The 27,717-nt window shown below is 39.1% G+C and overlaps 6 protein-coding genes across 6 annotated transcripts; 2 read left to right on the top strand and 4 right to left on the bottom strand.

The window, feature by feature from the left end:
- Window positions 1-315: 315 nt before the first annotated feature.
- Window positions 316-2,414, bottom strand: F5B22DRAFT_441056 (uncharacterized protein). Its single transcript, XM_047971857.1, has 4 exons — window positions 2,017-2,414; window positions 1,438-1,965; window positions 800-1,341; window positions 316-718 (listed from the first exon to the last, which is right to left on the bottom strand). Exons 1-4 carry the CDS (start codon window positions 2,168-2,170, stop codon window positions 557-559), a joined length of 1,386 nt encoding a protein of 461 aa, XP_047826949.1. The 5' UTR covers window positions 2,171-2,414; the 3' UTR covers window positions 316-556.
- A 7,195-nt stretch (window positions 2,415-9,609) lies between these two features.
- Window positions 9,610-10,420, top strand: F5B22DRAFT_622984 (hydrophobin-like protein). The gene is made up of 3 exons (XM_047976009.1): window positions 9,610-9,880; window positions 9,949-10,034; window positions 10,118-10,420. Exons 1-3 carry the CDS (start codon window positions 9,715-9,717, stop codon window positions 10,166-10,168), a joined length of 303 nt encoding a protein of 100 aa, XP_047826948.1. The 5' UTR covers window positions 9,610-9,714; the 3' UTR covers window positions 10,169-10,420.
- A 145-nt stretch (window positions 10,421-10,565) lies between these two features.
- On the bottom strand, window positions 10,566-12,893 carry F5B22DRAFT_622979 (trichodiene oxygenase). Its single transcript, XM_047976008.1, has 4 exons — window positions 12,346-12,893; window positions 11,737-12,278; window positions 11,088-11,668; window positions 10,566-10,963 (listed from the first exon to the last, which is right to left on the bottom strand). The coding sequence occupies exons 1-4, from the start codon at window positions 12,563-12,565 to the stop codon at window positions 10,795-10,797; spliced, it is 1,512 nt and encodes a 503-aa protein (XP_047826947.1). The 5' UTR covers window positions 12,566-12,893; the 3' UTR covers window positions 10,566-10,794.
- Window positions 12,894-20,079: 7,186 nt separating this feature from the next.
- Window positions 20,080-23,226, bottom strand: F5B22DRAFT_622973 (fungal-specific transcription factor domain protein). Its single transcript, XM_047976007.1, has 5 exons — window positions 22,828-23,226; window positions 22,129-22,748; window positions 22,045-22,076; window positions 20,623-21,943; window positions 20,080-20,556 (listed from the first exon to the last, which is right to left on the bottom strand). Exons 2-5 carry the CDS (start codon window positions 22,736-22,738, stop codon window positions 20,408-20,410), a joined length of 2,112 nt encoding a protein of 703 aa, XP_047826946.1. The 5' UTR covers window positions 22,739-22,748; window positions 22,828-23,226; the 3' UTR covers window positions 20,080-20,407.
- Window positions 23,227-23,412: 186 nt separating this feature from the next.
- On the top strand, window positions 23,413-25,700 carry F5B22DRAFT_622967 (putative MFS transporter). Its single transcript, XM_047976006.1, has 3 exons — window positions 23,413-24,093; window positions 24,158-24,614; window positions 24,676-25,700. The coding sequence occupies exons 1-3, from the start codon at window positions 23,954-23,956 to the stop codon at window positions 25,498-25,500; spliced, it is 1,422 nt and encodes a 473-aa protein (XP_047826945.1). The 5' UTR covers window positions 23,413-23,953; the 3' UTR covers window positions 25,501-25,700.
- A 620-nt stretch (window positions 25,701-26,320) lies between these two features.
- On the bottom strand, window positions 26,321-27,118 carry F5B22DRAFT_650522 (uncharacterized protein; the record flags this gene model as incomplete). The annotated part of the gene is made up of 1 exon (XM_047979328.1): window positions 26,321-27,118. One exon carries the CDS (start codon window positions 27,116-27,118, stop codon window positions 26,321-26,323), a length of 798 nt encoding a protein of 265 aa, XP_047826944.1.
- Window positions 27,119-27,717: the final 599 nt, after the last annotated feature.

Here is a 27,717-nt window from a genome sequence, read left to right as displayed (position 1 = left end):
TGCAAGAAAGGGCAACTCTGGGCGAGCAAGTTCGAGATATATGAGTTTCTTGCATATGTTTATATATCTTATCTATGGTCTCCGGTACAGGCCGTCATTGATAGCTAGTTTTGTCTTGCCGCATCGATCTCGGACCCCTTTAGTGTTACTGTATGTCTGTATGTGAGTTGGAGTGCGTTGGGTAAGGTCACCCGGGGCTTGAACGTTGGCATGACTATTGGCTGGATATTTTGTGTGGGGAGGAATCTTCATGTAGGTCTAACTAGGAGAATAGCGGTCAGGTAGGTCCGAAAAATTAAACACCGTTACTCTTTTTCCATCTAGGTACCTCGATAGGGATTATAGCCCTTAGCTCAATAAGCAAATATGTTTGTGATGAGAGAGATAGCAAGATGTTTGATATTATAGGACGTGTATTACCAGTAGGTAGTTCTGGTAGCTAAGATGCGTGGTTACATTATAGTGACTCATGCTGTGCATCGTCTAATTATGTGGTCTACAAGCCAAGCCAGGAGTTCGGCAAGGCGTGATCAAGACCCCATTCGAGGTGCCCCTCTTATGTAGGTGATTGTCTAGAAGATCTGGCTGACTGATTCTGTGGGCCATCTATCCCGCACAGGATTCTCATACTCATAGATACTGCTTCGGAAACTTGCTGCTGTGATAGCTGGGGGTTGCTCGACACCAACCCGGTCAGAAGCGCCCATAGGTTGGGTAACTAGCGGAACGAGTAAGTTACAACGTACAGTATGAAATGTAGTAGCAGCCCAACAGGCTATCTGGACGATTTCTTACGTACCATGGCACACATTGCAGCCTCTTTGACGTTGTCGTTTATCTCGGCCCTTTGGAACTCACTGCATTCTAGTGCGCACATCTCTTCGGCTGCTTTCAGCGTTGCATCTTGGTATCCGCGGCGTTGCAACGGACTCCATTTTGTTGATTGTTTCTTGAGCTCCTCGAGGAGCTCAGGCAGACGGTGATTGCGGCTAAGTCTCTGTTCTAGGGATACGGCTGAGGCTGGGTGAAAGCTTTGCGTATAGTAGTGTAATGCCATTGTGTCGAAACTGTCAAATCCAACACGCTGTGCACAGCTCAGAATATATTCGAACTGCTCTTCCATAGTTTTCTGGTGGCTTTGCAACCAAGTCCCCGCCCATTGGGGAGGTGCATTTGGGGTTCCATCTGGATAAGAGCCTGCGTCGGTTGTATTTGGAATGTGTCTTGTCGTCGCGATTGATGCGTCGGATGTGCCTTTCGGCTCCAGGATATGATTCCAAGGGGATAAATGCGGCGAGTTAAAATCCTGAGAGTGACATAACTTTCCATGTTCACCCATTTCTTGCAAGTGTTAGTAGTTGCGATTTTGCTAAGTCATTATTCGGCTTCTAGAATGCCTCTGATGCGGCGGAAGCTATGGAGAAATGATCGTCTTACCATAGATATTTTCAATTCGGTTGTGGATCTGATGTTGCGAATTATCATCTCCACGAGAGAAAGCTAACGCATCTGGCGGAGCCTCCCTATGACATGTAGAATGGTAGATAACGTTATTAGAGAAATCCAGTGGAAGCTTTGGCGGGGATATAGGTCCAACAGTGGTTTCCGATGATAGGTCGAGAGGTGGTCTTGTGCGCACAGGCATCGGGCTGTAAACAAATCCTGTCCCAGAGTTCCACATATGGGATTGGCCAGGAATACCTGTCCATCCATCCGAACTCATCGATTTTATGCCAGAGACATCCTGAGACGTTACCCCCAGACTGGACGGTTCTCTTCTATGCCCACGGACTGGAGCAGTATCGGGCGTCTGGTTAAAGGAAGTGAAATATGCAACTCCTTCATTCCCACTGTCATCTGTTTCTACGTCACGCGGCCGAGTGATGTGCTGTTGCTCTCCTTCTTTCTGCTGTAGTTGCTGGACCTGTTGCTGCAAGTCATGAAGGCGTTGTTTTATCCGGGTGCCTGTGCATAGTGAGCTCAACAGAGCTGATGCTGAATTCGTCAAAGACTTACGATATGTTCTTTGTGCAACCCTGTTCTGAATGCGTTTCTTAGTCCTGCGATCCGTGGAACCTTCCAAATTAGACAGAATGTGCTCATTTGTGTGCAATGCGTTTCGATCCATCGGAAGAGAAATATCGCTAGTCGGGAGCGAAGGATGGTCCATAACTAGCAATGCAAAGTTTCGTCTATGCGTGTTGTCACGAGATTGACTAGGTGGATGAATAAGAACGAGGTAACAGGCGGAAGGACAGAACGAGAATTACCACATGCCTGTTAGCCAGTAGTAGCCAGTAGCCAGTTGTTGTTTTTTTAGCTAACCAAATCGTCTTTATCAGCGTATTTGTACGTGCAGAAGAGCAGTACGAGCTATTATATAGAATGACCCTGAGCTTGAATTTGAGCCATGTCGTCATGTAATTGCTGATACGCGGTGTAGAAAATCTAGGAATATCTTCTCTGTCCTATAATTCATGTCGAATAAGAATAAGTGGCAAAAAGATAAAAGAAAAAAAAAGAAAACGCAGATTGCGATCATGCTGTGCTCGGTCGAATGTACCCTGACAAATCCTTACCGCCTGTTCAAGGTAGGGAAAGGAACCGCGATAGCTCTCCAGACCTGTGCGCCTGAAGCCCATCACAACAGAACGCTAGAGGTCACATCTCAACTTCAGTTCACGCAAGATCAGAGCCCCGCTGAAGGACTTTAGCCTACCGCTAGTTGACATTCCCCAGCACGCGGCTCAGATGCTAATTATTGGTAGTCAATGTCGCAAGCATCCCTGACAATAGGAAACCATAATTACACCCCGCAACCCTCAATAGTCGCATTGAGAATACCAGGCGAGGATCCGTTGATGCAAGAATATGTCGGTGTTTGATGATCTAAGCTTAAGTCCCTGTAGTTCAGCACTAATCAGGACCGAGTACGTTGTGAATGTAACCAATCCCGCCAATCAGATGTGAAAAACACCACACCAACCACCAAGCGAGCACTATGGTTCGGAAAGCCCCAGCAGATTCAGCTTGCAATTGGCACCCCATACATGAAGCCAAGAAGGCCTCGCATTCACGTCAGTCGGTCTGGCCGTCCGAGGTCTAAATCTTCGAGCCTCACGCGTGCCGCACCTAGCTTCACGACACCTTATTCTACCAGTATAGGTAGCCTTGAAAGCTTGCCCAATAACCCAGAGCTCTGGTAATACGCATATGCACTTTTCGCAGATTCTTGTCGCATATGACCGGTGATCCCCCGTAGAGCTCCCTGATAGTCCATGCTATAGACATGGATCTACTATAGGATACAATTCTCGAATAAAAAGATATTGAAAAAATGAAAATTAACTTCAAGTTGTGCGCTCGAAGATGCTCAACTCCTTTTCAACCAATGACATAACTACACACATCAATTAACAGTTTGGAAGCGGGGGTTTCAACCTAAAATGCTCTATCATAGTCACCCTGTGAAATAGCAATATACTCAGTTCTAGACATTTTCGTCCGAATCAGAGGTTGAAGAAACAAGAGATAATAGGGGTGGACGATGATCGCTCATAGTATAAAACTTTTTGTCAATCCCGTGATGTATTAAAATGCATAGCAACACTCAAGAAGATGATCGAACACCCCGACCAGGAGACCCTAGACGTTCCAGTGTTTTGGGCCAGCATCCACCTTGTCTGAGCTCCACCCGTTGTCACCAGACATCGTCAAATGTTTCCTTTCAGTAATGTGAGGTGGAAACTAGTAGACAGGGTAGTGTTGAACTTCTCTGTTTTTCATAGACTGAGTAAAGACCGGAATAAGCCCGTTTGGATCCAGCTGGTTTCAGCTATAGCAAGACAGCCGAATAACTAAATTCAATGAGCATGGTCCAAAGCGCATTACCTCATATTGGCTACCTCAGTTGCTCTTGTGCATTTAGAGAGAGCCGAGGTCCACTACTCGGTAAGACTTGACGCTCTTATCATACTTTAGTGGGCATTTCAATACAGGCTCAGTGCCAAGTTAGAACGAATCTGCGGTAAACGCCGCCGAGGTTTGACAGGTGGATCATCGGGCTTGCCTACTGTCTGCTTTAGCGCGTCTTACAGATATACTTAGGATGATCTATGAACTGCTCTTTCTGATAGGTTCTCCGGCGACGGGAGAGGTATATCTTCGTACGCAAGCTCTTTAGAGATTTCCTCATGTGCGGATGGCATGGCCAGTTAGCCATGGCAGAGGAATTATCAAAACGCGCCGAGATTGAAAATCGGATTACATCGGCGGTAAAGCATCTCCGAGGCAAACTATCAAACTTGAACCCTTGTCAGCATATATATGGATGGAGGTTGTGTCACTGATGGCGCGGAAAGTGGTGCCATCATCAATCACAGTCCCTGTTCATTGGGAGGGACAGTATCCCACGCAAATTGACCCCGTATTTCCTTGGTCGGGGCGACATGGATTCCTTTCTCTTCCACTAGCAGCAGCCTCTACATTGTAAAGCGAATGATTCAATTTACGTGTTTCGGACTACGAGACACGACCTATTTGACCCCCTTGCAGACTTCAAATGATAGGGTCTCGCTCTCGTGTAGTTAGTGCCAGGATGGATATCATAGAATTGAAGTACGTGTTCCCCAGTAAGGTTGTGAATATACCCTCAGTTCGATACATCTCTCAAATCTACTCGTGTCGGTAACGTTGTGTAGCTATTGCATCTGGGTTTGGAATCTTGCTAATCTTCTAACCCGCCAAGCCATCCCAGAATAGCCTCCGCCTTATCCTAGCATGTCTCTTCACATCTATCATGTAACAATTTCTCAGAAGGTCTAGAATGTCTGGCCAATGCTACAAAATATGGGTCATGGTAATACCTTTCGTATGGCCGGACAAGGTGGGGCTGGAACTGTAATGCAGAGATAAAGTATGCCGCCACTGCTTTGGCCCTGAATTGAGAAGAATGATTTTTTAGTACCATCGGACACCAACAGCTATACAGCGGAAAAGGTTCTATGGGCCTCGTCTGATAACAACCTACTAGAAACCGGGAGTCTGGATTGTTATTATCCTGGTTCATATTAATGATATTCAAGAATAATGATACGCTTAATAGCCTCTGATGGATAGGAAACTTCCTCTGCAACGACGCAGATCTACAATAATGTTACACGCACAACTGCTGTGCCAGCTAAATATGCAGTTCGCCTTGCACTTCGGCCGTACGAAAGGCCATTGCAGGCTGTTCGTGATCTCTCAGAGACATGCAGGCAATATTGCGCAATATTGGAAAGTGAGGTTATACAGACTTCGCTTCTTGAAACAGACCCCAGAGACCTAGGCGGTCTGGGCTGGCAGACCACTTGTATATAGAGTCGAGTTAAGCCACCAACGGCCAAGAAGGTGTTGGTTGGTCAAGGACTCATGCAGCCCTAGTTGTTCATTATAATCTGAATTGCTCAAGTTCCAAGCCTAGTATCTCTACCCTTGTTATAAATAAAAGGACCATAGTCTTATTTCATTCTTAGGCTGCTCTTCCCACCTCTAACCATCATTACCACGATATAACTCCATATTCATACGAGCAGCCCGACATCAATGGTATCCCGCCATATTTGCGGCAAGATTTCCCTCACAGCAGGACACTGGTCTCGAGTAGAAAACACATATTCAATCCCCTAATGGAACCTCTAATTATGTGTGTTTGATAGCTGACTCAAACTTCAATTTCGACGAACGATACTCAATTTATCTTTTAGATTGTAAAGTATCTAAAAGCTAATGGACTTCTCCTAGCAGAGCCCGAGGCCTTAGAACGCAATTGTATTAGCATAAAATCACGTAATGACCTAAGCAAATTCAGCTCAGAGTATCGTATGCAAGTATACAAAAAAATATGTTGAAATCGGACGGTGTTTACCCACCAAGGCTGTGGGTGGCGCGTACGGGGTTATTATGATACGGAAAATGTTACCAGACAAAGGCATGCATGTGTTACAGTACAGTACTATATATTGAGTGCAGAGACGTCAAGCCCTCGACTTGATAACTCGTCGTTACCTTTTGGTAGCGTAATGGCATAGGTACTGCACTCCTTATGTCGTTCCGTGACAGCATGTGAAAATAAGAATGGTGGAAACTTTCACGCCTGAATAACCCTTCTCACACTAACTTATCAGCGTAATGTGTATGTTAAACGACATCATCACTTGATAACTCTAGCAAATAAGCAATGCATTCGCTAAATGCTTGGCACATTACGCAATCTATCTAACACGAGAGTAGCTGAACATGAAGCTCTAACTCTCCTATTTAACTAGGGTTTTCAGGTGGAATAAACCGCGTGTGATGGCATTTCCTCATTTTTGCTATTTGGGTTGAAACTCGGTACAATTTGAGACATCACAAACTAGATTTAAACTGAGCCGCTCTTACACTCCAGGCAATCAATAGATGTACTGCCTCGCCATCGTATAAATCACTCTGAGCGGCAACAACAAAGCCAATTCCTAGTCTGACAGATTCCAGTATCACAGTATCTTTCGTCTCGTTATCGGGCGAGCTTCGCTGCTGTGCATTTGAGGAGTCATACTAAAGGCTGCTTCAGCCCAAGAGCAAGAAAACCTTCGCTTTTCAAGGGGGCCTTCGCCACATTCCACAAGCCACACGGTTCTAGCCGTACGGTTCTAGCCACAACTCCCAGCCCCACCTACCCGGCCCGCCACGCCACGCCACGCCACGACGCCGCGATCCTGGAGACTTCAACTTCGGATGCCAGAATTTCCAGGAGTTCAGTCCTGGAGGCTTCCATACTAGCACTTCAACATTTGTATGCGCACTACCTACTACACTACTACGACACGAGCGCTTACATCTCTTAAAGCGCAGTATTCCATCTATTTCTAACGGGCGCAGAGCCTTTGAGGATTCCTTCTCTTTTGTAAGGGCATGCCATCAACATCGCATAGCTACCTACCTACTAGCCGCCGCACTAAGCAACGACAGGAAAGTCGTTGCCGTGAGCTACTGCCGCGAGCTGCAAGCAGGGACAACGGTCTTTCGGCGTCCGTGACCTGGGCTGCGTGGCAAGTGCGGTGCGGTCTGGATGTAACGTGGCTAGCGACTGGATTCGGCGGGCGCCGCTATGCTAATATGGTCTTAGCTATTCAATAACGGATCCCGGTTTAGCCAGCGCGACGCTACCATGTCCACACAGGCCTGTTTGCGGAAGCTCCCGCGAAGCTCCCGTGAATCGCGCGTTAAAGTGTGAATTATAACGATTCTTACGAAGTTGTGCAACGACACTCTCCCACAACCAGTTACGAAGCCCATTGCTACTTGGGTGAACATTATCAGGACAGTGGAAACATGATTCGCGGTATCTAGTCTCCAGGATATTCACGCGTTCTTTAAGTTTCAAATTTTCGTTCCCTCCCGGTCTCTTCAGGTCTACTCATCATTATTATCAGAATTTGTAGCACTGACAAGCCACCACAACCTTTATGGGTCATTTTAACGCAGCTACTTACGTTGGCAGACTCCTCACGTAGTCTGGCTAGTCGGCTAGAGCCTATCCTTCATACACACGCGCCGGGCTCTGGGATTGGCCAAGTTGTGTGGTTAATCCAAATGCCGAATTTCGCAGATCTTCCTCTTGGGATACGACTAGTGGTTCTGGACCAATAAGGAAGTTCATCTCTGCAGACTGCATACCTAGGTAAGTAATCTAGCAGTCTGAACAGGAAATTTCTTGCCACTCAATCTTGTCGATCACGTGCAACCTCCAAGATGTTCCATGTTGATGCAGGGGAATTCAGCCGCACCCAACTAGGAGACTCGCTACGGTATTATTTCGTCATGATATCAGATGACCGTGCGGTGTATTTCACCGCATTGCTTTAAAATCTTGAAATCTGTCTAGACATGAATGTCAGATATCTTGTTTCCAGCGAACAAAGTTGAACGACAAAGGGAAAATTGCATAACTGACGTAAATCATAAGCGTTTGGCAACAACCTAACTAAGATAGGATTTACGGCCATTGAATGTTAGCGAGAAATGCAAATACCTATTTTGCTTGTCGATGGTGTAGAGTTTTCCAATAGTTGAGCTGCATGGAAACATTTCTTGGCGACTAGTGACATCTTGAAATATTTCCCCGAGTCGCACTTTTCCAGAATAGGTCTCTTCCCGAGTCCCGGCCAGCACGGTCAGCATTCCGGGATCTCCAGACAAGGGAGGATGCCAGATCAATCTTGACCGGATACTTCCCCTTGTAAGCACAGCTAGATGGAAATTAAGCCATCAAATTAGCCCCGTCCTGGGTGCTGCAAGGTGATTACATATTTCTTGACTCCCCAGTCGCCAAGGGGCAACAACCAAGACACGGTTGCGAAGGATGGTTAAAAAGTATCGCCGCAGTTAAGAATTTCTAGACTTAGATAAAGCCCTAGTAATATTATATACCTTGATTCTTCTGAGATTCTATCAGCACTTAATAAGTTCGATTAAAAATATCAGTTAACAATGTAGAGCTTTATCACGTACTATAAATTCGTCAACCAGCTATATTTTTGTTACCAGTATAACCCCAAGGATGGGAAATGTGGAATAGGATAGTTACCTCCGGGAGTTCTCATGTAGGCCAATAACTTCGCCCTCCCTCTCTCTTCGCCAGGCTCTATCTGTCAGCAGAAGTATGTTGATCGATCTACTGCATACCGCTAACCCCCAATTCGGTAACCTCTATATCCCTGCTCGCACCTCCAGTCCCCAAAGAGGCATGGCCCATGGACTTGGCGCACTATATACCAAGTATTTATCGACTAACAGCCGTTGCGGTGCATGCATTGGTTTTGCTTCTGGGGAAGCGGCTAATCACAAAAGGGGTTGACAATTAGCTGACGCTGCTGTGGGAAGTAGTCTGCTCTTAAACTTCGTTGCAGGAAAGATGGTTGATTTCTGATGTGACCCGCTGTGGACACTTGTACGAACCCCATACGGCGGCAAAGATGACAACACAATTGCAACTTCCAATGTCCAACCTTACACTTCTGCCAAATACTGCGAAGCTGACGTCGATCTGCAGAGGTTGGCAGGGGTTGCAGAAGGTGATCTTCTGGCCTACCGAGATCAAAAGGTAACTCTTTTGTATGCAAGACCACGGCGTAAGGTTTCATCAAAGAGCTCAGTGTAGTCTCAGGCATTCATGATTTCCCAAAGTAAGGTTACTATGTGTTATAATAGAATGATAGATGTTGGACTTGACAAAAGTTTCTGAGGACCTAAGTGCTTCGTAAACGGAGGTATCTAGGCATCCGGTTGAAGCTAGTATCTATTGAAAGATGACTGAGGAGTCTAGTGGTCCTTATTTCAATCATATATGTTGTTGGGTTACAGAACTGGAGTAGCGTCACCCAAGAAATCAAAAAACAAGGCACACCATGGAAGAAGCAACTCACCTTCGATCGCCATCGTCAAGATATAGCTGGGACGCTTGTGAGGGATCGTCATCTCGACACAAACGACGGGATTAAAGCAGCAGGGGTGCAGGCAAGTTAACTAGCTCGAAGCCAACTCTCATCGTCTATATAAAGGGGTCAATGATCCCGCTTGACGTGCTCAATCTTTTCTTCACCATCCAGCAACCAACTCCAGAAGCCTCACTCTCAACAGTTCATTTACAACAATCTCCTGCTCTTTTAGAACAGCCCAATTCTATTCAAAATGCAGTTCTCTCTGATCACCCTCGCCAGCATCTTTGCTGTTGCCGTTTCTGCCAACCCTACCAACGGCGGTGGCTCTTACAACGCCTGCCCTGTCGGCCTCTACTCCGTCCCGCAATGCTGTGCCACCGACGTCCTGGGAGTTGCTGACCTCAACTGCGGCTCTCGTGAGTCCTAACTTTCTTTTTTCGTACTAGAAGAAGAATAGCTTGCGCTAACATTGGAAACAATACAGCCTCCGCCGCTTTTAACAGCGCCAGCAGCTTCAAATCTGTCTGTGCCCGAGGTGGCCAACGCGCACGCTGCTGCGTTGTCCCAGTTGTAAGTCAATTCTACTGCTCTTTAGTTTCATTACCTTGTCCGCCTTGAAATCCGTACGCTGACATGTGCTTTCACGATTACAGCTTGGCCAGGCCGTTCTCTGCCAGACTCCTCCTGGCCTCGGCGAGCAGTAAACGCCTTATCAAAACTTGTGATATGATAGTGGATGTATAATGGAGTTAGTGTTGGCGGAAGGAGTCTTTTATAGTGTTGTGCATCATGGTCCTAGGGCTACAGACAAAGAGACTCGCTGTATATAGCTCTAGCCTAGACATGAAGGCTTCAAAACCTTTATGTGACAAAAATGACATACAGTACCCCTATGGTCACAGCCTTCAAATTGTTAAGATAATTGGGTGACGTTAAAGTATGTTAGGAGGTTTAATCACGAGACCTTCGGGGTGTCTATGGAGGCTAATTTAGCTATCTAAAGGGGTGTCAGACGTGGGCGGAGTCAAGGAGCGGGTAAACTAAGTTCCGAGGGTCACATATATTCAGCTTACCGCTCAATCGCTTATGAGATAGAGCTTGGCTAGCTAGAGCACTTAATACTACCTTGAACTGATCCCTCGTGCGCACTGCAGGGGCCGTGAGGCGTATCGCCGTCCGAGTCGGGATGTAGGACCCCATTTAAGAATTAGAGGGTTTACTATTCAACAGTTTATTAAGCCCTAGACTACCAGGAGGTTAATTGCAACTAGCCTTTTACTCACTGGAGCATTCAGTCTATCATACACGTACTACGAAAACTGCTACCTTGTTAACTATTCCTAACAGAGACAGTAGCTTCTAAAACACCCTTGCCCTTGGTACCGATCGCAAACTGATCGCTATTGCATTCGAAATCCTCAGCTCGGCTATTCAGATAATGGAAATCAAAGCGATCTACTAGGCCAGAAAGCAGCAGATATAACTCGGCCCACGCGAGGCTAAACAAATGATAGGAAAGTATGTCAGCGTTATTTTCTCTGCCGTTACTCTCTGTCCTCTTCTCCGAAATTTTGTTTATCAAATGGGGGTGCGTTGGATACAGAGCGAACATAGAAGACTTACTGCATGCCAAGACAAGCCCTTGTTCCCCTGAGAAAAGGGGCAAAGGCTCTGTCGAGCTTATGTTCGCCGTCATGGCTTAACCATCTATCGGGGTTGAAAATTCGGGGCTCGGGATACACAGTTTCGTCAGCATGCAATAGCACAAGTGTCATTCCAACAGGCGTGCCGGCGGGGATTCGCCAATGCTTGTAGAAGAGGTCCCTATCAGGAGCGATGCGAGCCATGCGTGTACCAAGTGCCGGACTTATGCGCAAGCCCTCCATTAAAACAGCTTTCAGGTATGGGAGTTGCTCGAGGACCTTCAAGTCGCGGGAGTCCACTGTGGCAAGCTCAGTACGCAGGCGTTGCAGGATCTCTGGGTTGTCAAACACGTGGAAGAGTGCCACGCGTAGAGCACCGGCAGTTGTTTCGAATCCGGCCCCAGTAATTGTAGACACATCGTCAAAAATTCGATCTGTGGTTTTTTCTAACGCTGGTAGTTTTGATTTCAAAATTTCGTGTACTATGCTGGCCTCGTTACTCTGGTCGGGCGAAGACGACTTCACCGAATCTACTAGTTTTCGCGTATCCTCTAGGCATTCCTGGCAAGGGGTACTCTCAACAAAAATGTTGCGACATGCTAGCGAAAGGAGGCAGGACAGAAACTCACCTTCAGAAACCGGAAAAACAATTTTGTTCCATGGTTACCATACTTTATGATCCAGTCAATTGGCACAGCTCTGAGAATTGGCGCAATAAACCGCATATGTTTCGACACCCGCCAAACCTGACCTGATCCGCTGCTGGCCATCACCATTGGTTCGTCAAAATCATCTTTGTCAAGACTTCTATAGTTCTTATCGAGAATGAAATCGAAAGCAACATCCCGCACAGCGGCAGTAATAGCGGCACCAAGGTTGAAAGTTCTGTGAGATTCGGCGAACGCGGAAATTCGATCGCAGAGCTTGTCCATATGCCGATTGATAACACTCTGACGGCTACTTACCCTGGATTTGGAGAAGTACGCGTTCAACGGCTGCCGACGGGCTTTATGCAATTCATGCTGGGTAGTGAAGAGCAATGCACCATATGTGGCGAAAGCGTTGACCGCCCAATCGTATTTATCCCAAACACCATCTTGCCGATAGAGCTGGTCAAAAAAATCAGGATCATTGATGTGTAATTCATACGGGGAGATGCGTATGATGGGACCTAGAAACCAGCAGCATGAAAGTCAGCTATGTGATGGTAATAGAAGGTAGACGAGGGGCGTACGCACCATATCGCTTGTGTAATTCAGCAATCTTGAAGGTATATTGACCGTTATGTATTACGTCCCAGTATGCCTCATACCAGCGTGAAATGGCAGCTAGTTTAGGACCGGGGACTCGAGACAGAGGATGAAGAAAGAGCCGATAAAAGGCCAAGGTCAAGAAATAAACTGTGACCGAAAGAGCGAAGTACGGCCATGAGAATGCACTAGCTATGCCCTCCATCATATCGGTTAACTAAAAAAGCTGGTAATAATATAAAGTTGAACTTAATACTGGAGAGGAAATAGTGCGAAGAGCGAGGATTGACGTTACCAAGCGCAGGGAGCAGACGAGGGGTAGAGAAAGACAGCATACAAAGGGGTGGGATGAGATGTTGTGGTAAGGCTCTGTGCAAGTCACCAGCGCCACTGAGACAATAAAATCTATCTACCTAAATATAAATCAAGCAGACTCTTTCATGTCCATACCATGATATTTATAGGACTCCAAAAAACCGATGTGGCTGGCTTGTAAGCTGTTAGGACTTCACGTACATAAATGCCTAGTATCCGGGCCTGCCGTTATGTTGCAGTGCCGTACAAATGTTGGTGATATAATGCACATTGCCCTTAATGGACCTATGAGACTTAAGTAAATGTCGGTTTGTTATATGTAGATGACACGGGATAGTGGATACGGAGCGGCACAACCTTGTTGCTGTGACAAGGGCTCTTGTAAAGGGCTTGGAACTTAGTCATATTCATTAATAATCTACTAGGGATCTTTAGAGCCTTGATCTTTCTCTCTCTCTTTTTTGGAAAGGGAGATTCCTTAACTATTTATATTCATTTAAGCCTTATATAATCTATAATTCCCTTTTGTTTATTAAGCATTTATACTTTGATTGTTAGTCTTTTTGCAGTTAATAGATTATTCTTATTTAATCATTTATAGCCTTACTTTCCTTTAAAGGTAGTATTAATTATCTTCGGTTTTAAAGTTTTAGCTGTATAATATTATCTTCCTCCTTTTTAATGCTTGATTTTAAATATAATTTAACTCTTTAGGTAAATTATAAGTTTAAAGTTATAATAATTTAGGGATTTATTAGTTTACTAGGATTTTATTAATAGAATTATTTAATAAAAGCCTTTATACTAACATTATTTATATATTTATAAGGTTTCTAAGTTTAATACCTTTTAATTAGTTAACCTTCCTATTTAATTAAGTACTTTATATTCCTTTAGGTTTTTAAGGAATCCTTAATTTCTTTTATTTAATAATCTTTGGATTTTATTAAGGGTACTTCCCATAGGACCTGGTTAAGGTTAAATAATATTTAATTATTAGCATAATAGGGTTTAATAAATAAAATGTAAAATAAATTATAGATTTTCTATTTTTTAAGTAATATAAATTTAATAGCGGTAGGTAAGATTATTTTATAAATTTTAAAGGGATTAAATATCTTTTTATTAAACTTTTTAATAGGTCTTTTTATTTTAATATTCTTTATATTTAATATTATTAATTAATCTTTAATATATTATAATAGAGCCCTTCATCTTTTGTCCGCCTATTCCTTTATATATTGTTAAGCCTTTTTTAACTATTCTTTAACTTCTTTATATACTTATATTATTTAATAGGTATATAGTTTATTAAATAGGTTATAAGGTTATATTATTAAAAGGTTATATATAATTAAATAATAATTATAATTTATATAAAAGGGGGATATATATATTAAAGCTAATATAGTATTATTATATATAAATTTAATAATTAATAAAAGGTTTTCCTAATTAGACATTTTATAATTAATAAATATTTATAAATAAATTTTAAAGATTTAATTAAATTATTTTATTTATTTATTAATTTAAGGATAAAAAGCTATACTTATATAAGGTTTAATATTAATAAGCTTTAAAAAGTCCTTTTATAAATAGCTTATAAACTTAAAATTTTTATTAAAAATTATATTAAAAGGTATATTATATAATTTTTAATAATACTTAATAAAAATTTTAATAAGATTTTTAGTTTTTTTTTCTTTAACTTTTAAAGGTATAAAGTATCCTATTTTTATAAAGGGATTTATTATTATTTAAATAAAGTTATAACTATTAAATAAAAGTAAATTAATAATAAAGTCCATTATAATTAATTATTATAAAGTGTAATATAACTTTATAAATTAAAGTAATTTATAAAAGGTATGTTATAAAGCCTTATTTTATTAATAAGTATAATAGCCTTATATAAAGTTCTTTATAATTGCTTTAATATTAAACTATTAAAAGTTTTTTATAATAAGCTCCAACGTTTTATCCATTTTTATATACCTAACTATTTATATATTATATTTTATTCTTATTACTTTTTATTATATAGCTATAAGTACTTATAAATATTTCTTCCTATATAATAAATTATTTATAAGTTCTATATCCTTAAAAAGCTTATCCTTTTATAAATAATACTTTAAGTTATCCTTTACTACTTCTTTAATAAACTTAATAAATTTTAATAGCTATTTAAATATAAAAAGGCTATAAAATTATTTAAATATTAATAATATAAATATTATTAAGTTAAATATTAATCCTTTAAAATATAAAAAATGTTTATCCTATAAAACTAATTTAATTGATTAATCTTTATTCCCCCCTTTTTTAAAGTAATATTAAGCTAATTTTAATATAATATTAGCTTTTTCGTTTAATTTACTAGGTTGATAATTTATTATAAATTAATACATTAATAGTTACTACGCTTAATAGGCCTATTATTTATTTAAAACTTTAACTATTATAAAATATAACAAGTTCTAATAGTTAAAGTAAATTTTAATCCAATATTAAATACCTTTTAAGTATTAATATTACTAGTTAAATCTATCTATTATTATAAATAACTTTTTATTATATATTTTATAATTTATTTCCGTTAATATTAACTTCCGGAAGTAAAAGGTAATGGGGTAAAGTTTACTATTATTATCTTTTTATAATAATATAGCTTTAAAGGTAAAGTTAAAAGCATTAGTTTTAATATAAACTACTTTAAAAGGGTTAAAATAAATAAATATAAATATTATAATAAACTAATATTTAAATTTAAAGAAGGCTTTATTTATAGCTTTTATTTACTTTTATAATTATTAATCCATTTTATTTATATTTATTAATAGTTTTATAATTAATAAAAACTTTTTAATAAATTTTCAATAAAAGTTTATAAATTTAATAAATTATTATAACTTATATAAGGTAATTAGTACTTTCTATTTAATAATATAATTAATTTTATTTTAAACTATTAAAATGTTATTAATATTAATAATATATTTAAAAAATTTAACTTTATATATATACTATTTACATTTTTAAAGTATTACTGCTAGATTATACTTATTAAAGTATTATAATACTTTTTTAACTATTTTATTATATTCCTTTTTTATTTCTATATAGATTAAAAAATTATTAAAGTATATAAATAATCCTATATTAATAAGGTTTTAAAAGATATAATTTATTATAAATTAAAACGTTATAAAAATATTAATAAATTTTATAAGTATTATTATATATTTAAAGAATTTATATTTATAATAGAATATTATTTTTTATTTATAGCCCTTTTTAATTTTAATTAAATAAAATTCAAACTTTAAGTTAATCTTAATAAACTATTTAACTTTTCGGAATCTAGCTTAAAGTTTTATAATAAAGGAAATAAAATACTTTATTAATATTATAATAGTATTAAAGCTTTAATAATTTATAATAAGGTATAATAAATTATTTAGGTTTTTTTTTTTTATAAATATAAAAGGTACTTTATATAATATAATAAATTTTTAAATATAATTAATTTTAAATATTTTATTTAATTATAATTTAAATATATTTAATTTATAATTGTTTATAGTATAAAGGGGTCCTTAAGGTAAAATCTTCCTATTTATAAGGTTAATTATATAATTTTAAAGCTAATAATTAGGCAATTATTATATTACTACTTTAGTTATAATTAGGAGGAACTTTTTAAATTCTTTAAGAATTTATTTTATTATTACTTTAATAACTATTTAAAGTATAATTATTATAACCTTAATAATCTTTAAGTTAAAAATAGCTTAACTAATATAATTTTTATAATAATATTTAAATATAAATATAATTTTTCCAACATTTTTAAAAAAATATATAAGTTAATGTTCTTTTATTTATTATTAAGGTAGAATAATGTTATAATTTTTATTAAGGATATTTAATTTAAAGTTAAACCTTATAAAATAATTTTCCTAATATTAAAGAATAATTTATTTTATATAATACTATCCTACTTTTTATATATATATTATATTAAAAGTTAATATAAGTTTAAAATATATTTTTTTAATAAAAGATAGTTTTTATTATTTAACCTTTAAAAAGGATATTATAAAAATAGTACTACTTATATTTAAAAATACTTTAATTAGGTGTTTTTAATTATTATATAATAGGGTTATAGGAATAATAAGCCTATACCTTATTTTAAGTTTTAAATTAGCCTTCTTTTAAGTTAATTTAAAAAGTTTATTTTTTATTTATTTAATTATATTAATATAAGAGAAGTTATCTTTTTAAGGGCTGGGTTTCCTATATAATACTTTATAAAGCTTAATTAAAAATTTAAATCTAATTCCTTTATTTCTATATATTATATAAAATTAATTACTTTTATAATAATAGTATTAATTTTAACTTATTTAACTATAAATAATAGTTTTATATTATTATTAAGCCTTCTTTTAATAAAAGAAGTTTTTTTAAGGGTTAAAAAAAGCTTTTTTCTATTAATATCCTTTTTAATATAATAAGTAAGGGTATAATGGTTGCTTTTATTATATTATTAATAGTTAATTTTGTTTTACTTTTATTTATTAATAGTAATTTAATTAATCCCTTTTAATATAGCTATAATATTAAGCTAATAATTATCCTTAAGATTAATTTTAAGTTTATTTAACTTTTTATTAATAAGTTTTCTTTCTTTATTCTTTTTTAAAGATTAATTTAAGTTTAAATTAAAGTAATTCTTTTTACTTTAATTTTAATAGCTTAATTTTAATTATTCCTTTATTAAATTAAGCATACCTTTTAAAAATAGCTTAAAGTATATTAATATATTTTTATAAGTAATGCTAACTTTTTAAATTATATTAAAAAATTTACTATTATTCTTAAAGATATAGCTTTAATTATAATAAACTATTTTTATAAGTTTAAATAGTAAGCATTTAATAATAAAGGTTTAAAATATTAAACTAGATTATTTTATTAAATTATTTTAATTAAGGATTTTAATAAAGAATTAAGTAATATTACTAGAATACTTTACCTTTATAAAAGCATTAGCATTTTAATATATTATTAAAGGATCCTTAAATTAAGCTTTTAAAGTTATTTAATAAGCTGCCTAAATATTAATAATATTAATATAATGGATTTATTTTTAATAAAATTAATATTATTATAAAGCTTTATTTATTATAAGGAAGTTAATTTAATTAATATAATACTTATTAAAGGGAAAACTTTTTATATATATAAATATATAATTTTTAACTTTAACTTATTATAAAGAAAATTTAAAGGTATTTTTTTTATTATAAGTATAAGGCTTATTAAATTAAATAGGATTAAATATTATAATTATAGGGTTAATACTTTTAAATATAGCTAAGAAGGTATATATTAATTTATTAATAAAAGGGTTAAAGGGATTATTATTATTTAAATTTCCTTTAGGTTCTTTATTAAGGTTTTAAAGTAGTTTTTAAGGTAGTCCTTTAAGTGGACTATAGGAAGGTTATCCCTTAAAGGGGTTATTATTATTATTAAAGCTATTAAAGTTTCCCTTTAAGTTATCCCTTAATAGCGGGGTAACTTTAATAAGGACTTTTAAGGAAATTTTTATTATTATATATTAAGCTTAAAAGGCCCGGGTAACTAATTAGGCCCTTATTACCTATAATATTTTATTATTAATTTATTATTATAAAATAGCTTTTAATAATAAGTACTTTATAATAGGATAATTAATAAAGCTAATTATAATGCTATACTTTTTTAACTTCTTAATGATTTAGTTTATATTAGGTATAATTTATTTATTTAATTATTTTTAAATTTTTTAAATTGTTACTTAAGTATAGATTTATAGCTTATTAACCTAATTAGGGTTTATAATAGAATAGTTTATAAGTTAATTAATTTATCCTTTAATTATATTAGCTTAATTATTTATAACCCTTTAAGTTTTTTAATAGTTAGCTTTTTATTTAATAAGTTTACTTTAAAAAGTTTAAAAGGTTTAATAATAGTAATCTATTACCTTTTTAAGCTAGTTAATAGTGTTAATTTAGGATTAGGTATTTTATATAATGCATATAATAGTTCCCTATATATTTTAAAAAAAGGTAATGCTTTTTTATATAATTTTTTATTAAAAATGTTCTATTTACTTTTAAATTATTTATATATTTATTTTATATAAGTTAATTAAGGTATTATATATATTATAAATAGTAATATATATATTTTAAAGTACTTCCTTTTATTTGAAGAGCATTTTTTACTTATATTTTTATAGGAATTAAGCTATTTAAAAGGTTTTACTTATATAATTATAAATATTTATAACTTATTATAAAAGGTTTTAAATTATTATATTTATATATTTTATTTTTATATTTTTAATATTTTTATAAATAATTAGGTTATAAAGGGTAAATTTTATAGCTTTAAATATTAATTTAAGGGTTATAATGGGAGGATTTTATTACGAAGTTAATTAATTAATAAATTTAAATAAGTCTTTTAAAGGAAGTAGTCCTTTTGGAAAAAGGGATATAATTTAACTAAAATAAATGGGTTTAAGTATAATAAGTAATAATAGAAGGGATATAGCTTATTTAAAGGTAAAGGTTAAATTTTAATTAGGGTTAATGGAATATTTATTTAATACCTTTATATGTTTTAATTCTATTTATAAATTATTAAGGGGTAGGATATCCTTAGTCTTGGGCTCTTAGGTCCAATAAGGTAATAAAGGTGGGTAGCTTAATTAATGTTTATTTTTAGGACGATTTTTATATAATAAGGGGGATTTTAGGAAGTTAAAGTTTAAGCTGTCTTTATTAGGATAGTAAAAATTGGAGTTGGAGTCCTATGGTTGGGGTATGTTTGCGATTTTAAAGAAGTTTAAGGCCTTAGGTTAACGAATTCGTTAGCTACTTCCTACTTTTTAGATAGGAGTATTAGGATTATAACGTATAATATTTAGGTTATTGGATATAAAGTATAAACTTTCCTAAAATACCTTTTATTTAATAAAGGTAGGGGAAGTATTTTATTAGAGTAATCCTATGTTTATAGGGATTTGGGTTTAAGATAATACTGTATGTGTGGGGGGGAATTTATTAGAGCTTATCCGTTAGGCGGAGGTTTGGGCTTATGTCGGAGTATCCTAAAGAAGGATAGTAGATTATCTGTAATAAGGGCTCTTATAGAGGGCTTAGAACTTAGTCATATTTATTAATAATCTATTAGGGATCTTTAGGGCCTTAATCTCTCTTTCTCTTTCTCTTAGAAAGGGAGATTCCTTAGCTATTTATGCTTATTTAAGCCTTATATAATCTGTGACTCCCTTTTGTCTGTTAGGCATTTATGCTTTAACTGTTGGTCTTCTTGTAGCTAATAGATTGTCCTTATCCAATCGCTTATAGCCTCACTTTCCTCTAGGGGTAGTATTGGTTATCTTCGGTTCTGAAGTCTTAGCCGTGTAACAGTTGCGGAAATCGTGTATACATCCTAGGCGTAATCACAAGGTGTAACTTTAGACTTAGGCTCATCTGAATAACCATCAACTGATCGCTGGTGAAGGCGGCACCGATTCACTTCTATTACACTTCGTACAGCCTCAAGGTAATCCTCGCTTGCTGCTTCTCCTTAACTGATAAAGGGCACACTTGTGAACCGCCTACAAAAGGGAAAGAAAATTATTTCCTCCTTAAAGAGAGCCCATCTACGATAACGTGTCCATATCATGGGAACCACCAACCCCTGCCCCCTCTTCAACATTATCGTTGCCGGCTGATGTGAACACTGGCCATATGGCCCCCTCATTTGTATTCTCAAACTCGAAGTTAAGGAAATCATATTCCTGCATAAAGCCTGAAAAGCCTATTAGTTCTCGGCATCTTCTTAATCAACGGATTGCAAAGGGATGTTAAAGGATACCTGGAAAGGGAGAGGCGGTTTCGGGCGAAAGTGGGCTTGGTAGTGCGTCCTCAGAGATCCGAGGTTCAAATCTCATCCTCGAATTGCCTAAGACATAACGAAGGGCCGCAGTAGCTTTTCGAGCCTCTCTAGAACTATCGCATTGCCGGCTCCAGATGTCGTGTGAAGCTTTTAACAACTGTCTAATCTTCTCCATGTCCACTGTCTCAATCTCTACGTCTTCGGAGTTTTTCAACTGTTCCTTTTGTTTATCAACGTGGGCTTTGAAACAGAAGCATAGTATACTTGTAGCTAGAAGGAAGTCGTTGGTAAACGCAGAAGACACTCTCCAGCGATTTTGGTACAGTAAACCATCTGTCTGAGTCTCCTCGTCAACGAGACGCTGAAGCTCAAGAATCTTCATTGCAGCGCTAATGCATGTAAATCTCGAGCGACCATATTGTTGGTGAAGACGGGATGGTTCTATGAATTTCCTGTGCAGGACGATTTTCAGCTGCTGAACAATTACTTCTAGCCAGATTCTTTGAATGATCATCTGCGATGGGATATTGAGGGACGATGCAAGGCTCCCCCATTTCAAACTGGACGGGAGCGCGTCTCGAGCCTGGTTGATCTGCTTATCAAGACCCATGATCACATCATAAGAGTGTAAACGAGGCTCAGTGGCAACATCAGCAACTTTAACCCCTACTGAGAGTAGCCTGAGTTTGGCCAGAACGTAGAGTGTAGGTGTCACTTCTGTTTCTGGTCGTGAAGCGGGTAGTTCGACCGTATGCTCGTCAAAGTCTGAATCGTAAAGGTTCCGCGGCTCGGCAGTAGTGGTTTGGCTTTCTTTGACCAGTCTGGGGAGTCCCAATTGCGTCGAGATACTCATGTCTAGCTGAACTATCATAGCCCACACACGTCTTCGCATTTCCCCAGCAAAAGGCGAGATATTTGAGAAATGTTTCGCATCTCGGTGGTAGCCCATGTGTATAGCAATCTGTACCATGTTGCCCACTAGGACCCAGATGCCAATCTCCATCGATTTAATGTGGAAACATTCAATTAAGAAGTAGAGTATCAGCGTTTCCAAGACGTAAGGTCCACCTTTTGTGTAGTGGCCTAGTAACAGACATTGTGTCGCTTGTTCTTTGTATCTCTCTGCTGTTATTTGGGCTTCGGTGACCTGTGGTGCTACTAGTGGCGGCCCGAGTGAAGTAGAGGTATTGGCGGGACTAAGGAAAGACTGGTTTAGCTGTGATGATAAGCACATCATAATAAACAGAAGACCAATCCACATGATGGGTGTGTCGTGTGGTGCTTTCCAAAATTCTTCGTACTATAGTTTCCCTTCAGCCTTTTGTTTTTGCCCAAGAAGATAACTCAGTTTTATGGGGTGGAATCATCAGATTTTGCTAGTAGGCGACTGGTAGTACGTACCTCTCGGAGGAACTGACCGCTATGTACGACACCTGAAAATTGGTTAGCGCTCTTCAGGGGAAATGGGAAATTTAGGTAGCGAACCGGGAGCTATGTCGAGGATATTGAAGTATCGAGAGACTAATCTATCTACAACAGGCCGAGACGGCAGTGACTTCAAAATTGAGGCAGAAGTCTCGCACTTAAGGCCAGAGTAGAATAGCTGGGGCTTGGGAAAGCCGACCAGGGGCTGGACGGGATCGGAGGCTTGAGTATGAGGGTCTTCTTCTTGTGCGAAGTAATTTCGGAGATCGGTGATCCCATCGAGTACAGCAGCCCAGTGCGAACTGCTGACATAACTGATAACTGTATGTTGAATCCTGATGCTGCCATGTTCAGACAGTGTTGGCGAGGTATCATGCTGAGTTCCGGATGCGGCGACAGCAGTTTTATCAGATACTAGTTCCGCTGATAATAGACCTGAGCGAGAGTGCTGGCCATCGAAACTCGACGTAGTCTGGTGCATGAGGCCCAGCACGAGGTTCTCCAGCTGGTTAATACGTTCCTGCATATTGGCAGCCGCTCCATGATTTTGGCCTAGCGACGGCTTGTCGTACACAGTAGGACGAAGTGCATAAGTGCAAGACAAACCAAGCCCCCTGCTAGAGCAGCTGGTACATGGATGCAAGCGATCACAGCGTACCCTGGGGAACATAGATCAGAATCTAGCTCAGAATGTAGCATGTTGACATTAGATAATGATCTAGCGACAAAACAGCACATGGTAATGCGGTAAACACTCACTTTCTTCTCCGACAAGCATTGCAGCTCAGCTGAGGTTTGTCCCGGCGCTTCGGGGAAGTCGGGCGAAGTCGTTCGCTTGAAGTGTTAGTGTTAGCCATCGTAAGACCTGGGGCTGGTCCCGTTCTGCTGCTCCGTGGAGTGTTGTTAGTTGACATTAATTATTACGGTCAACGCACTGGATTTAATGCTCATGTGGTCGACGTTGTTAGATCGCAAACATTCGGAGGCGTTATATGCGACAAGATACTTAGGCACAATGGTGTACTATCCCGCTGGGGACCAATTGACTTTCGAAGCGCCAAACTAGACAGGGAATCGAAACCAATTAGAATAAATAATTTCATGTGATTACAGGAAAAGTTTGCCTATAACAATATGGTGGTATTTCGAAGGCCAAAGGGATGGGTAGGATGATCATACGTTCGGGGGAACTACCGATATGGCCGAGGCGGAATCTGCGTCGGAGCATCGCGGCGCTGCGCCACATGCATGCACATGATTTAGAAGAAACCAACAAGAGTATCATAAATCGGTAAAATAAGGAGACATAACAACGATAGATCTACGGCACTCTTTAGGGCATCCATTCGGGGTTGGGTTATGCTATGGAAATATCAGGCAAGTATGAGACGTAGTATGCTCACCAACGTCTTGTAAGTCAACCCAAAACTGCCGTTAAAGATTTGGCGGAAACTTCAAACCATCATTAAATAGGAATCTCATAATACGAATAACGATATGTTTCCTCGTAACTTGAAAATAGTAGATACCCCTTTACTAGGCCTATTTCCGATGATTCGGACGGTCGGTAGATCTCGGGGGAATGGCCCGAACGGAGTGATACTTGACGGTAACTGATGGTCCGCGGATGTAGCCACACTCTGTTCACTTCGGCCTTATTTTCGTTTTCTACGGATTGGATCCCCTTTTTCAATTTTACTCATAATAACACCCAGATCCTCGTATTTAGACTCTCTTAATTCGGCATACTTTCAAGACCACGAAGTCAATATCGAAGACCGTAACTTGTTAACATCTTAACAAGTACTTATTCACCCTCGTAGCAAGTTGGTTTCCCCTATCTCAACTAGTCAGTTCAAGCATAGCTCTGAGCACGACTTTCAAAATGTCAACTACGGCTTCAAAGGCGAAATCTCATGAAGTTGTTGGTTGGGAGAGCCCCAGCGACCCAGCGAACCCCAGAAACTGGAACAAGGCGACGAAATTGACACATGTTGCTCTTATCAGTGTTTTCACTCTATACGCGCAAGTATAATTCATGAGGAATGCATCGTTTTGCGTTCACGCAATATCTGACAAAACGGGGCAGGAACCTTGCGGCATTGATGTTCGCTCCAGGAGCTCAGCACCTGGTCGCTGAGTTTGGCATCACCAGCTCGTTCGTGGCCACATTAACCGTCTCCATTTACATTCTAGGATATGTGTTCGGCCCCTTCCTTCTTGCTTCCATGTCCGAGATTTATGGTCGCTTACCGATCTACCACATCTGCAACACCGTGTACATAGGCTTCACCATCGGCTGTGCACTTAGCACCAACAGCACCATGTTTCTGGTGTTCCGCTTCATTTGCGGATTCACTGCTTCAGGTCCAATGGTGGTTGGAGGAGGTACCGTCGCCGACCCCTATGATGTCGAAGAGCGCGGAAAAGCGATTGCGATGTTTGGGCTTGGTCCACTTCTAGGTCCGGTCATTGGCCCGGTCATTGGTGGCTTCGTCGCCGAGTATCTTGGCTGGCGCTGGACTTTTTGGTTAATTCTCATAATAGTAAGCTCCTAGTTCTGTATCAACGGTGGCTGAACAGTTTTCTGATACGAATATTATTTAGGCTGGAGTAGTCTCTTTGCTTGCAGTACCCCTAATGTGGGAGACCTTTGAGCCGGTCCTCCTGAAGCGTAGAGCCGCAAGGTTACGCAAGTCGACCAATAACCCGAATTTCCATGCTCGGTTTGACAACAAAAATCTAACCCCGAGGCAGAGCCTCGCACGCGCTATAGTACGGCCGATTAAACTGCTATTCCTCTCACTCATAGTCTTCCTTCTATCCATCTACGGCGCTTTCATGTTTGGGCTGGCCTATATCCTCTTCACTACCTTCCCTGCTGTATTTGAAAAGCAATACGACTTTGGTCCAGGCATCTCAGGACTTTTATACCTCGGACTTGGAGTTGGCATGATCATTAGCATCGGTCTCTTTGGCATGCTAAGCGACAAGCTCCTTCACCAGCCACGTGGAGGAGCTGTTGCACGGCCTGAGCTCCGCCTTATCCTGATGATATGGTCTTCCCCCGTCGTTCCTATTGGCTTCTTCTGGTACGGCTGGAGTGCACGGTGCTATAACCACTGGATTGTTCCCATACTGGGGACATTGGTAATTGGCCTCGGGTCTCTCCTTATCTTGCTGCCGGGGCAGCTGTATCTCGTGGATGCTTTCGGGCCTGAGTCAGCCGCTTCGGTTCTAGCGGTAAATACCGTTCTGCGTAGTCTCTTCGGGGCATTCTTACCTCTTACGGGGCCACCATTGTACGCTTCTTTAGGTCTCGGTTGGGGAAACAGTGTGCTGGCTTTCTTTGCTTTAGCTTTCGTGCCCGTTCCATTCCTCTTTTATAAGTATGGGGAAAGGTTGAGAGCGAAGTTTCCAGTTGAATTATAATAACTCAAGATTGTATTAAGATTGGGAGCTGAAAACCAGACTAATTAGACATAATGCCGACTCCCCAATTTCATCTTCTTAGATCTTCGATCTACTAGTCATCATGCATCTAAGTCGCATCTCTAAGCTTCCTTTTCTCTTTTTATAATGCCATAGTATCTACAACTTTTCATAGGTAGTATTAATAGAATGACCGTCTCGCAAGATAATTGTGGCGTTAGACGTTGCGTTGCTTAAGAAGTACCTATCCGTAGAATCTGAATTGATGCAGACTGCGAACTGCTGCTGCCGAATTGAGGTGCAGTTGCATGACTTCAGTCACAACTGTAAAGACTTCCTGCTCTAGGATCTTACTAATAATCATCACAGATGAGGATAATATGAGCGCATCATTGTATTGTTATCCTAACTATGTATCGCCGGAGTGAGGTTACGCCACAGCTAGATAGCACCTAGATGGCAGATAATCGAATATAAGGGTAAGGGTTCGATGGTAGTGATCTCTGACTATCCCAAGTGGTGTAGGGGGACTTTTAAACCTCATGTACTTAGCTCCTAAGCTGTCTCCGCTCCTTCGGGGTAATTCTACCCCTGCCTAGTGATACCTAGTATATCGTCTCCCGCCAGCTGTAGAAATGATGCTTACAACGAGGGCCACTGCAAACCTGCATAATCATTTCAACGTGGTGTCCTTTTAGCCTCCTCTGTATCTCATTTCGCCACGTTAGTGAGACTCAACTCAAGTTGGGCTCTCATTACCCCTTTCATCAGAAAGTGGCCTCGGACTGTCAACCTCAACCCACTCTTCCTTCTCTTCTATTCATTTCTCGCCGTTGAGTGACATCTCTGGAGGCATGGTCGAGACCGCTTCAGTGCTTGCAGGGCTTTCCCCCGATCGACTTGTATCCTGGAAATTGTTCGCTTGCGATGTTTCCGAAACGACCTCGCTGATACTTTCATGGATATGACCCACGCGAGATGTACCGTTACTAATTTGTTTTGACGGCCGAGGCCAGAAGTCGCCCAAAGGCAACATTTTGTCATAAACGGTGTTAAACGCAAGAATGGAGTTGCCTTGGACCATGTTTCCATAGATCATGTGCCTATTTGCATCCCATGCGCATGCGAGTATGTTATTTTCTGGAGAGAGATGGCTTGGGTTAAAGTTGGCTAGGTGCTTATTATCCACCGCGCCCACCATAAGGTGCCCAACCCAACGTTGTGGGCATCTATCCGAAAGATAGTACACCCTCATATTCATCTTGTCTGGAAAATGCGCTTGCTCGCCTTCCGGGTACCAACCTGTTGAGTTGCGCTTGGTATAGCTGTCTTTGTTTATAACAGTAACTCGGTCCCAATGAAAGCCTTTGCGCATTAAGAGAGGGACGTCAGGGCATACGACCTTTAGGCAGGCAACCCAGTCTTGGTGGTGCAACCCATAGTCCTTGGATGGATGGGGACAAAAATGGAATACTACATCAGGCGCAGCATTCAGCATTTCGTCAGTGGCTTCCTTGATGGTAGGGTCGGGAGTTGGGTGTTGCTCATTTAGCTCTAGCAGATTTGCTAGAGCTGCCACATGGTGAGGGAAGGGGCTGAAGGGCATAATGGTTGGCATATTTGAACTAGTGGGCGAAGGTATCTGGCAGTTAGAAGGCGGCGGAGTGCGAGAACTGATCTGTAGAAAGTTTGGTGACCGAATCGTAGCCAAAGTTAGACGGTATGAGGACAGAGCTTTTTCTCTTTTTAATTGTGCTAGAGCTACCTACAGCTAGTGCTGAGCAAATGTGAATGATAGGTTCCGTGTTTAATAGTGAGTAAAAGAAGTCGCATGTGTGTTTATAGATCATACGAGGAAGAACTATGGAAACTTCAGATGGAGAATGAACGGTGACCTAATATATACTGATCCTCGAGGTACGAATATACATTAGATTAACAGGGTCACCAGAAAGTTTGTCTCGTAGCTTGGTTAGCTCTAAATTAGGTGCAGCAAAGCAAGTCTACGCCCACTGAGGAACGTATGTTCAAAGTATGTGCAACCGTCGTAAATGATGTGAGTATATATTATTACCATGGTAAAGAATATATATACTCCATGCAACCTTCAACTCTGTATACCAATACATAGCTCTTGGCTAGCCACCTTGATCCCACGAAAGGTTGTTGTCAGTAGTTGTAGGTGGTGTGGAATCTACTCCCCTGCCAGATGATCCT

Source organism: Xylaria bambusicola (assembly GCF_022495145.1).
Source record: "Xylaria bambusicola strain CBS 139988 unplaced genomic scaffold F5B22scaffold_54, whole genome shotgun sequence".
Taxonomy (NCBI): Eukaryota; Fungi; Ascomycota; class Sordariomycetes; order Xylariales; family Xylariaceae; genus Xylaria; species Xylaria bambusicola.
The sequence above is the reverse complement of the archived record's forward strand: the minus strand, read 5'-3'. Positions and strand labels throughout refer to the sequence as shown.

Bases quoted from the DNA above. Each gene is read 5' to 3' on its own strand.
- F5B22DRAFT_622973 (XM_047976007.1), bottom strand. From the start codon at position 22,738: ATGTTCCCCAGGGTACGCTGTGATCGCTTGCATCCATGTACCAGCTGC. The intron at 22,077-22,128 runs GTTCGCTACCTA...ACCAATTTTCAG, and splicing joins TATCCTCGACATAGCTCCCG to GTGTCGTACATAGCGGTCAG. The intron at 20,557-20,622 runs GTATCCTTTAAC...TAGGCTTTTCAG, and splicing joins AACCGCCTCTCCCTTTCCAG to GCTTTATGCAGGAATATGAT.
- F5B22DRAFT_441056 (XM_047971857.1), bottom strand. From the start codon at position 2,170: ATGGACCATCCTTCGCTCCCGACTAGCGATATTTCTCTTCCGATGGAT. The intron at 1,966-2,016 runs GTAAGTCTTTGA...CACTATGCACAG, and splicing joins GGTTGCACAAAGAACATATC to GCACCCGGATAAAACAACGC. The intron at 1,342-1,437 runs GTAAGACGATCA...AACACTTGCAAG, and splicing joins CCGAATTGAAAATATCTATG to AAATGGGTGAACATGGAAAG.
- F5B22DRAFT_622984 (XM_047976009.1), top strand. From the start codon at position 9,715: ATGCAGTTCTCTCTGATCACCCTCGCCAGCATCTTTGCTGTTGCCGTT. The intron at 9,881-9,948 runs GTGAGTCCTAAC...GAAACAATACAG, and splicing joins TGACCTCAACTGCGGCTCTC to CCTCCGCCGCTTTTAACAGC. The intron at 10,035-10,117 runs GTAAGTCAATTC...TCACGATTACAG, and splicing joins GCTGCTGCGTTGTCCCAGTT to CTTGGCCAGGCCGTTCTCTG.
- F5B22DRAFT_622967 (XM_047976006.1), top strand. From the start codon at position 23,954: ATGTCAACTACGGCTTCAAAGGCGAAATCTCATGAAGTTGTTGGTTGG. The intron at 24,094-24,157 runs GCAAGTATAATT...AAAACGGGGCAG, and splicing joins AGTGTTTTCACTCTATACGC to GAACCTTGCGGCATTGATGT. The intron at 24,615-24,675 runs GTAAGCTCCTAG...AATATTATTTAG, and splicing joins TTTGGTTAATTCTCATAATA to GCTGGAGTAGTCTCTTTGCT.
- F5B22DRAFT_622979 (XM_047976008.1), bottom strand. From the start codon at position 12,565: ATGATGGAGGGCATAGCTAGTGCATTCTCATGGCCGTACTTCGCTCTT. The intron at 12,279-12,345 runs GTGCGTACGCCC...GCTGGTTTCTAG, and splicing joins TGAATTACACAAGCGATATG to GTCCCATCATACGCATCTCC. The intron at 11,669-11,736 runs GTGAGTTTCTGT...ACCCCTTGCCAG, and splicing joins TGTTTTTCCGGTTTCTGAAG to GAATGCCTAGAGGATACGCG.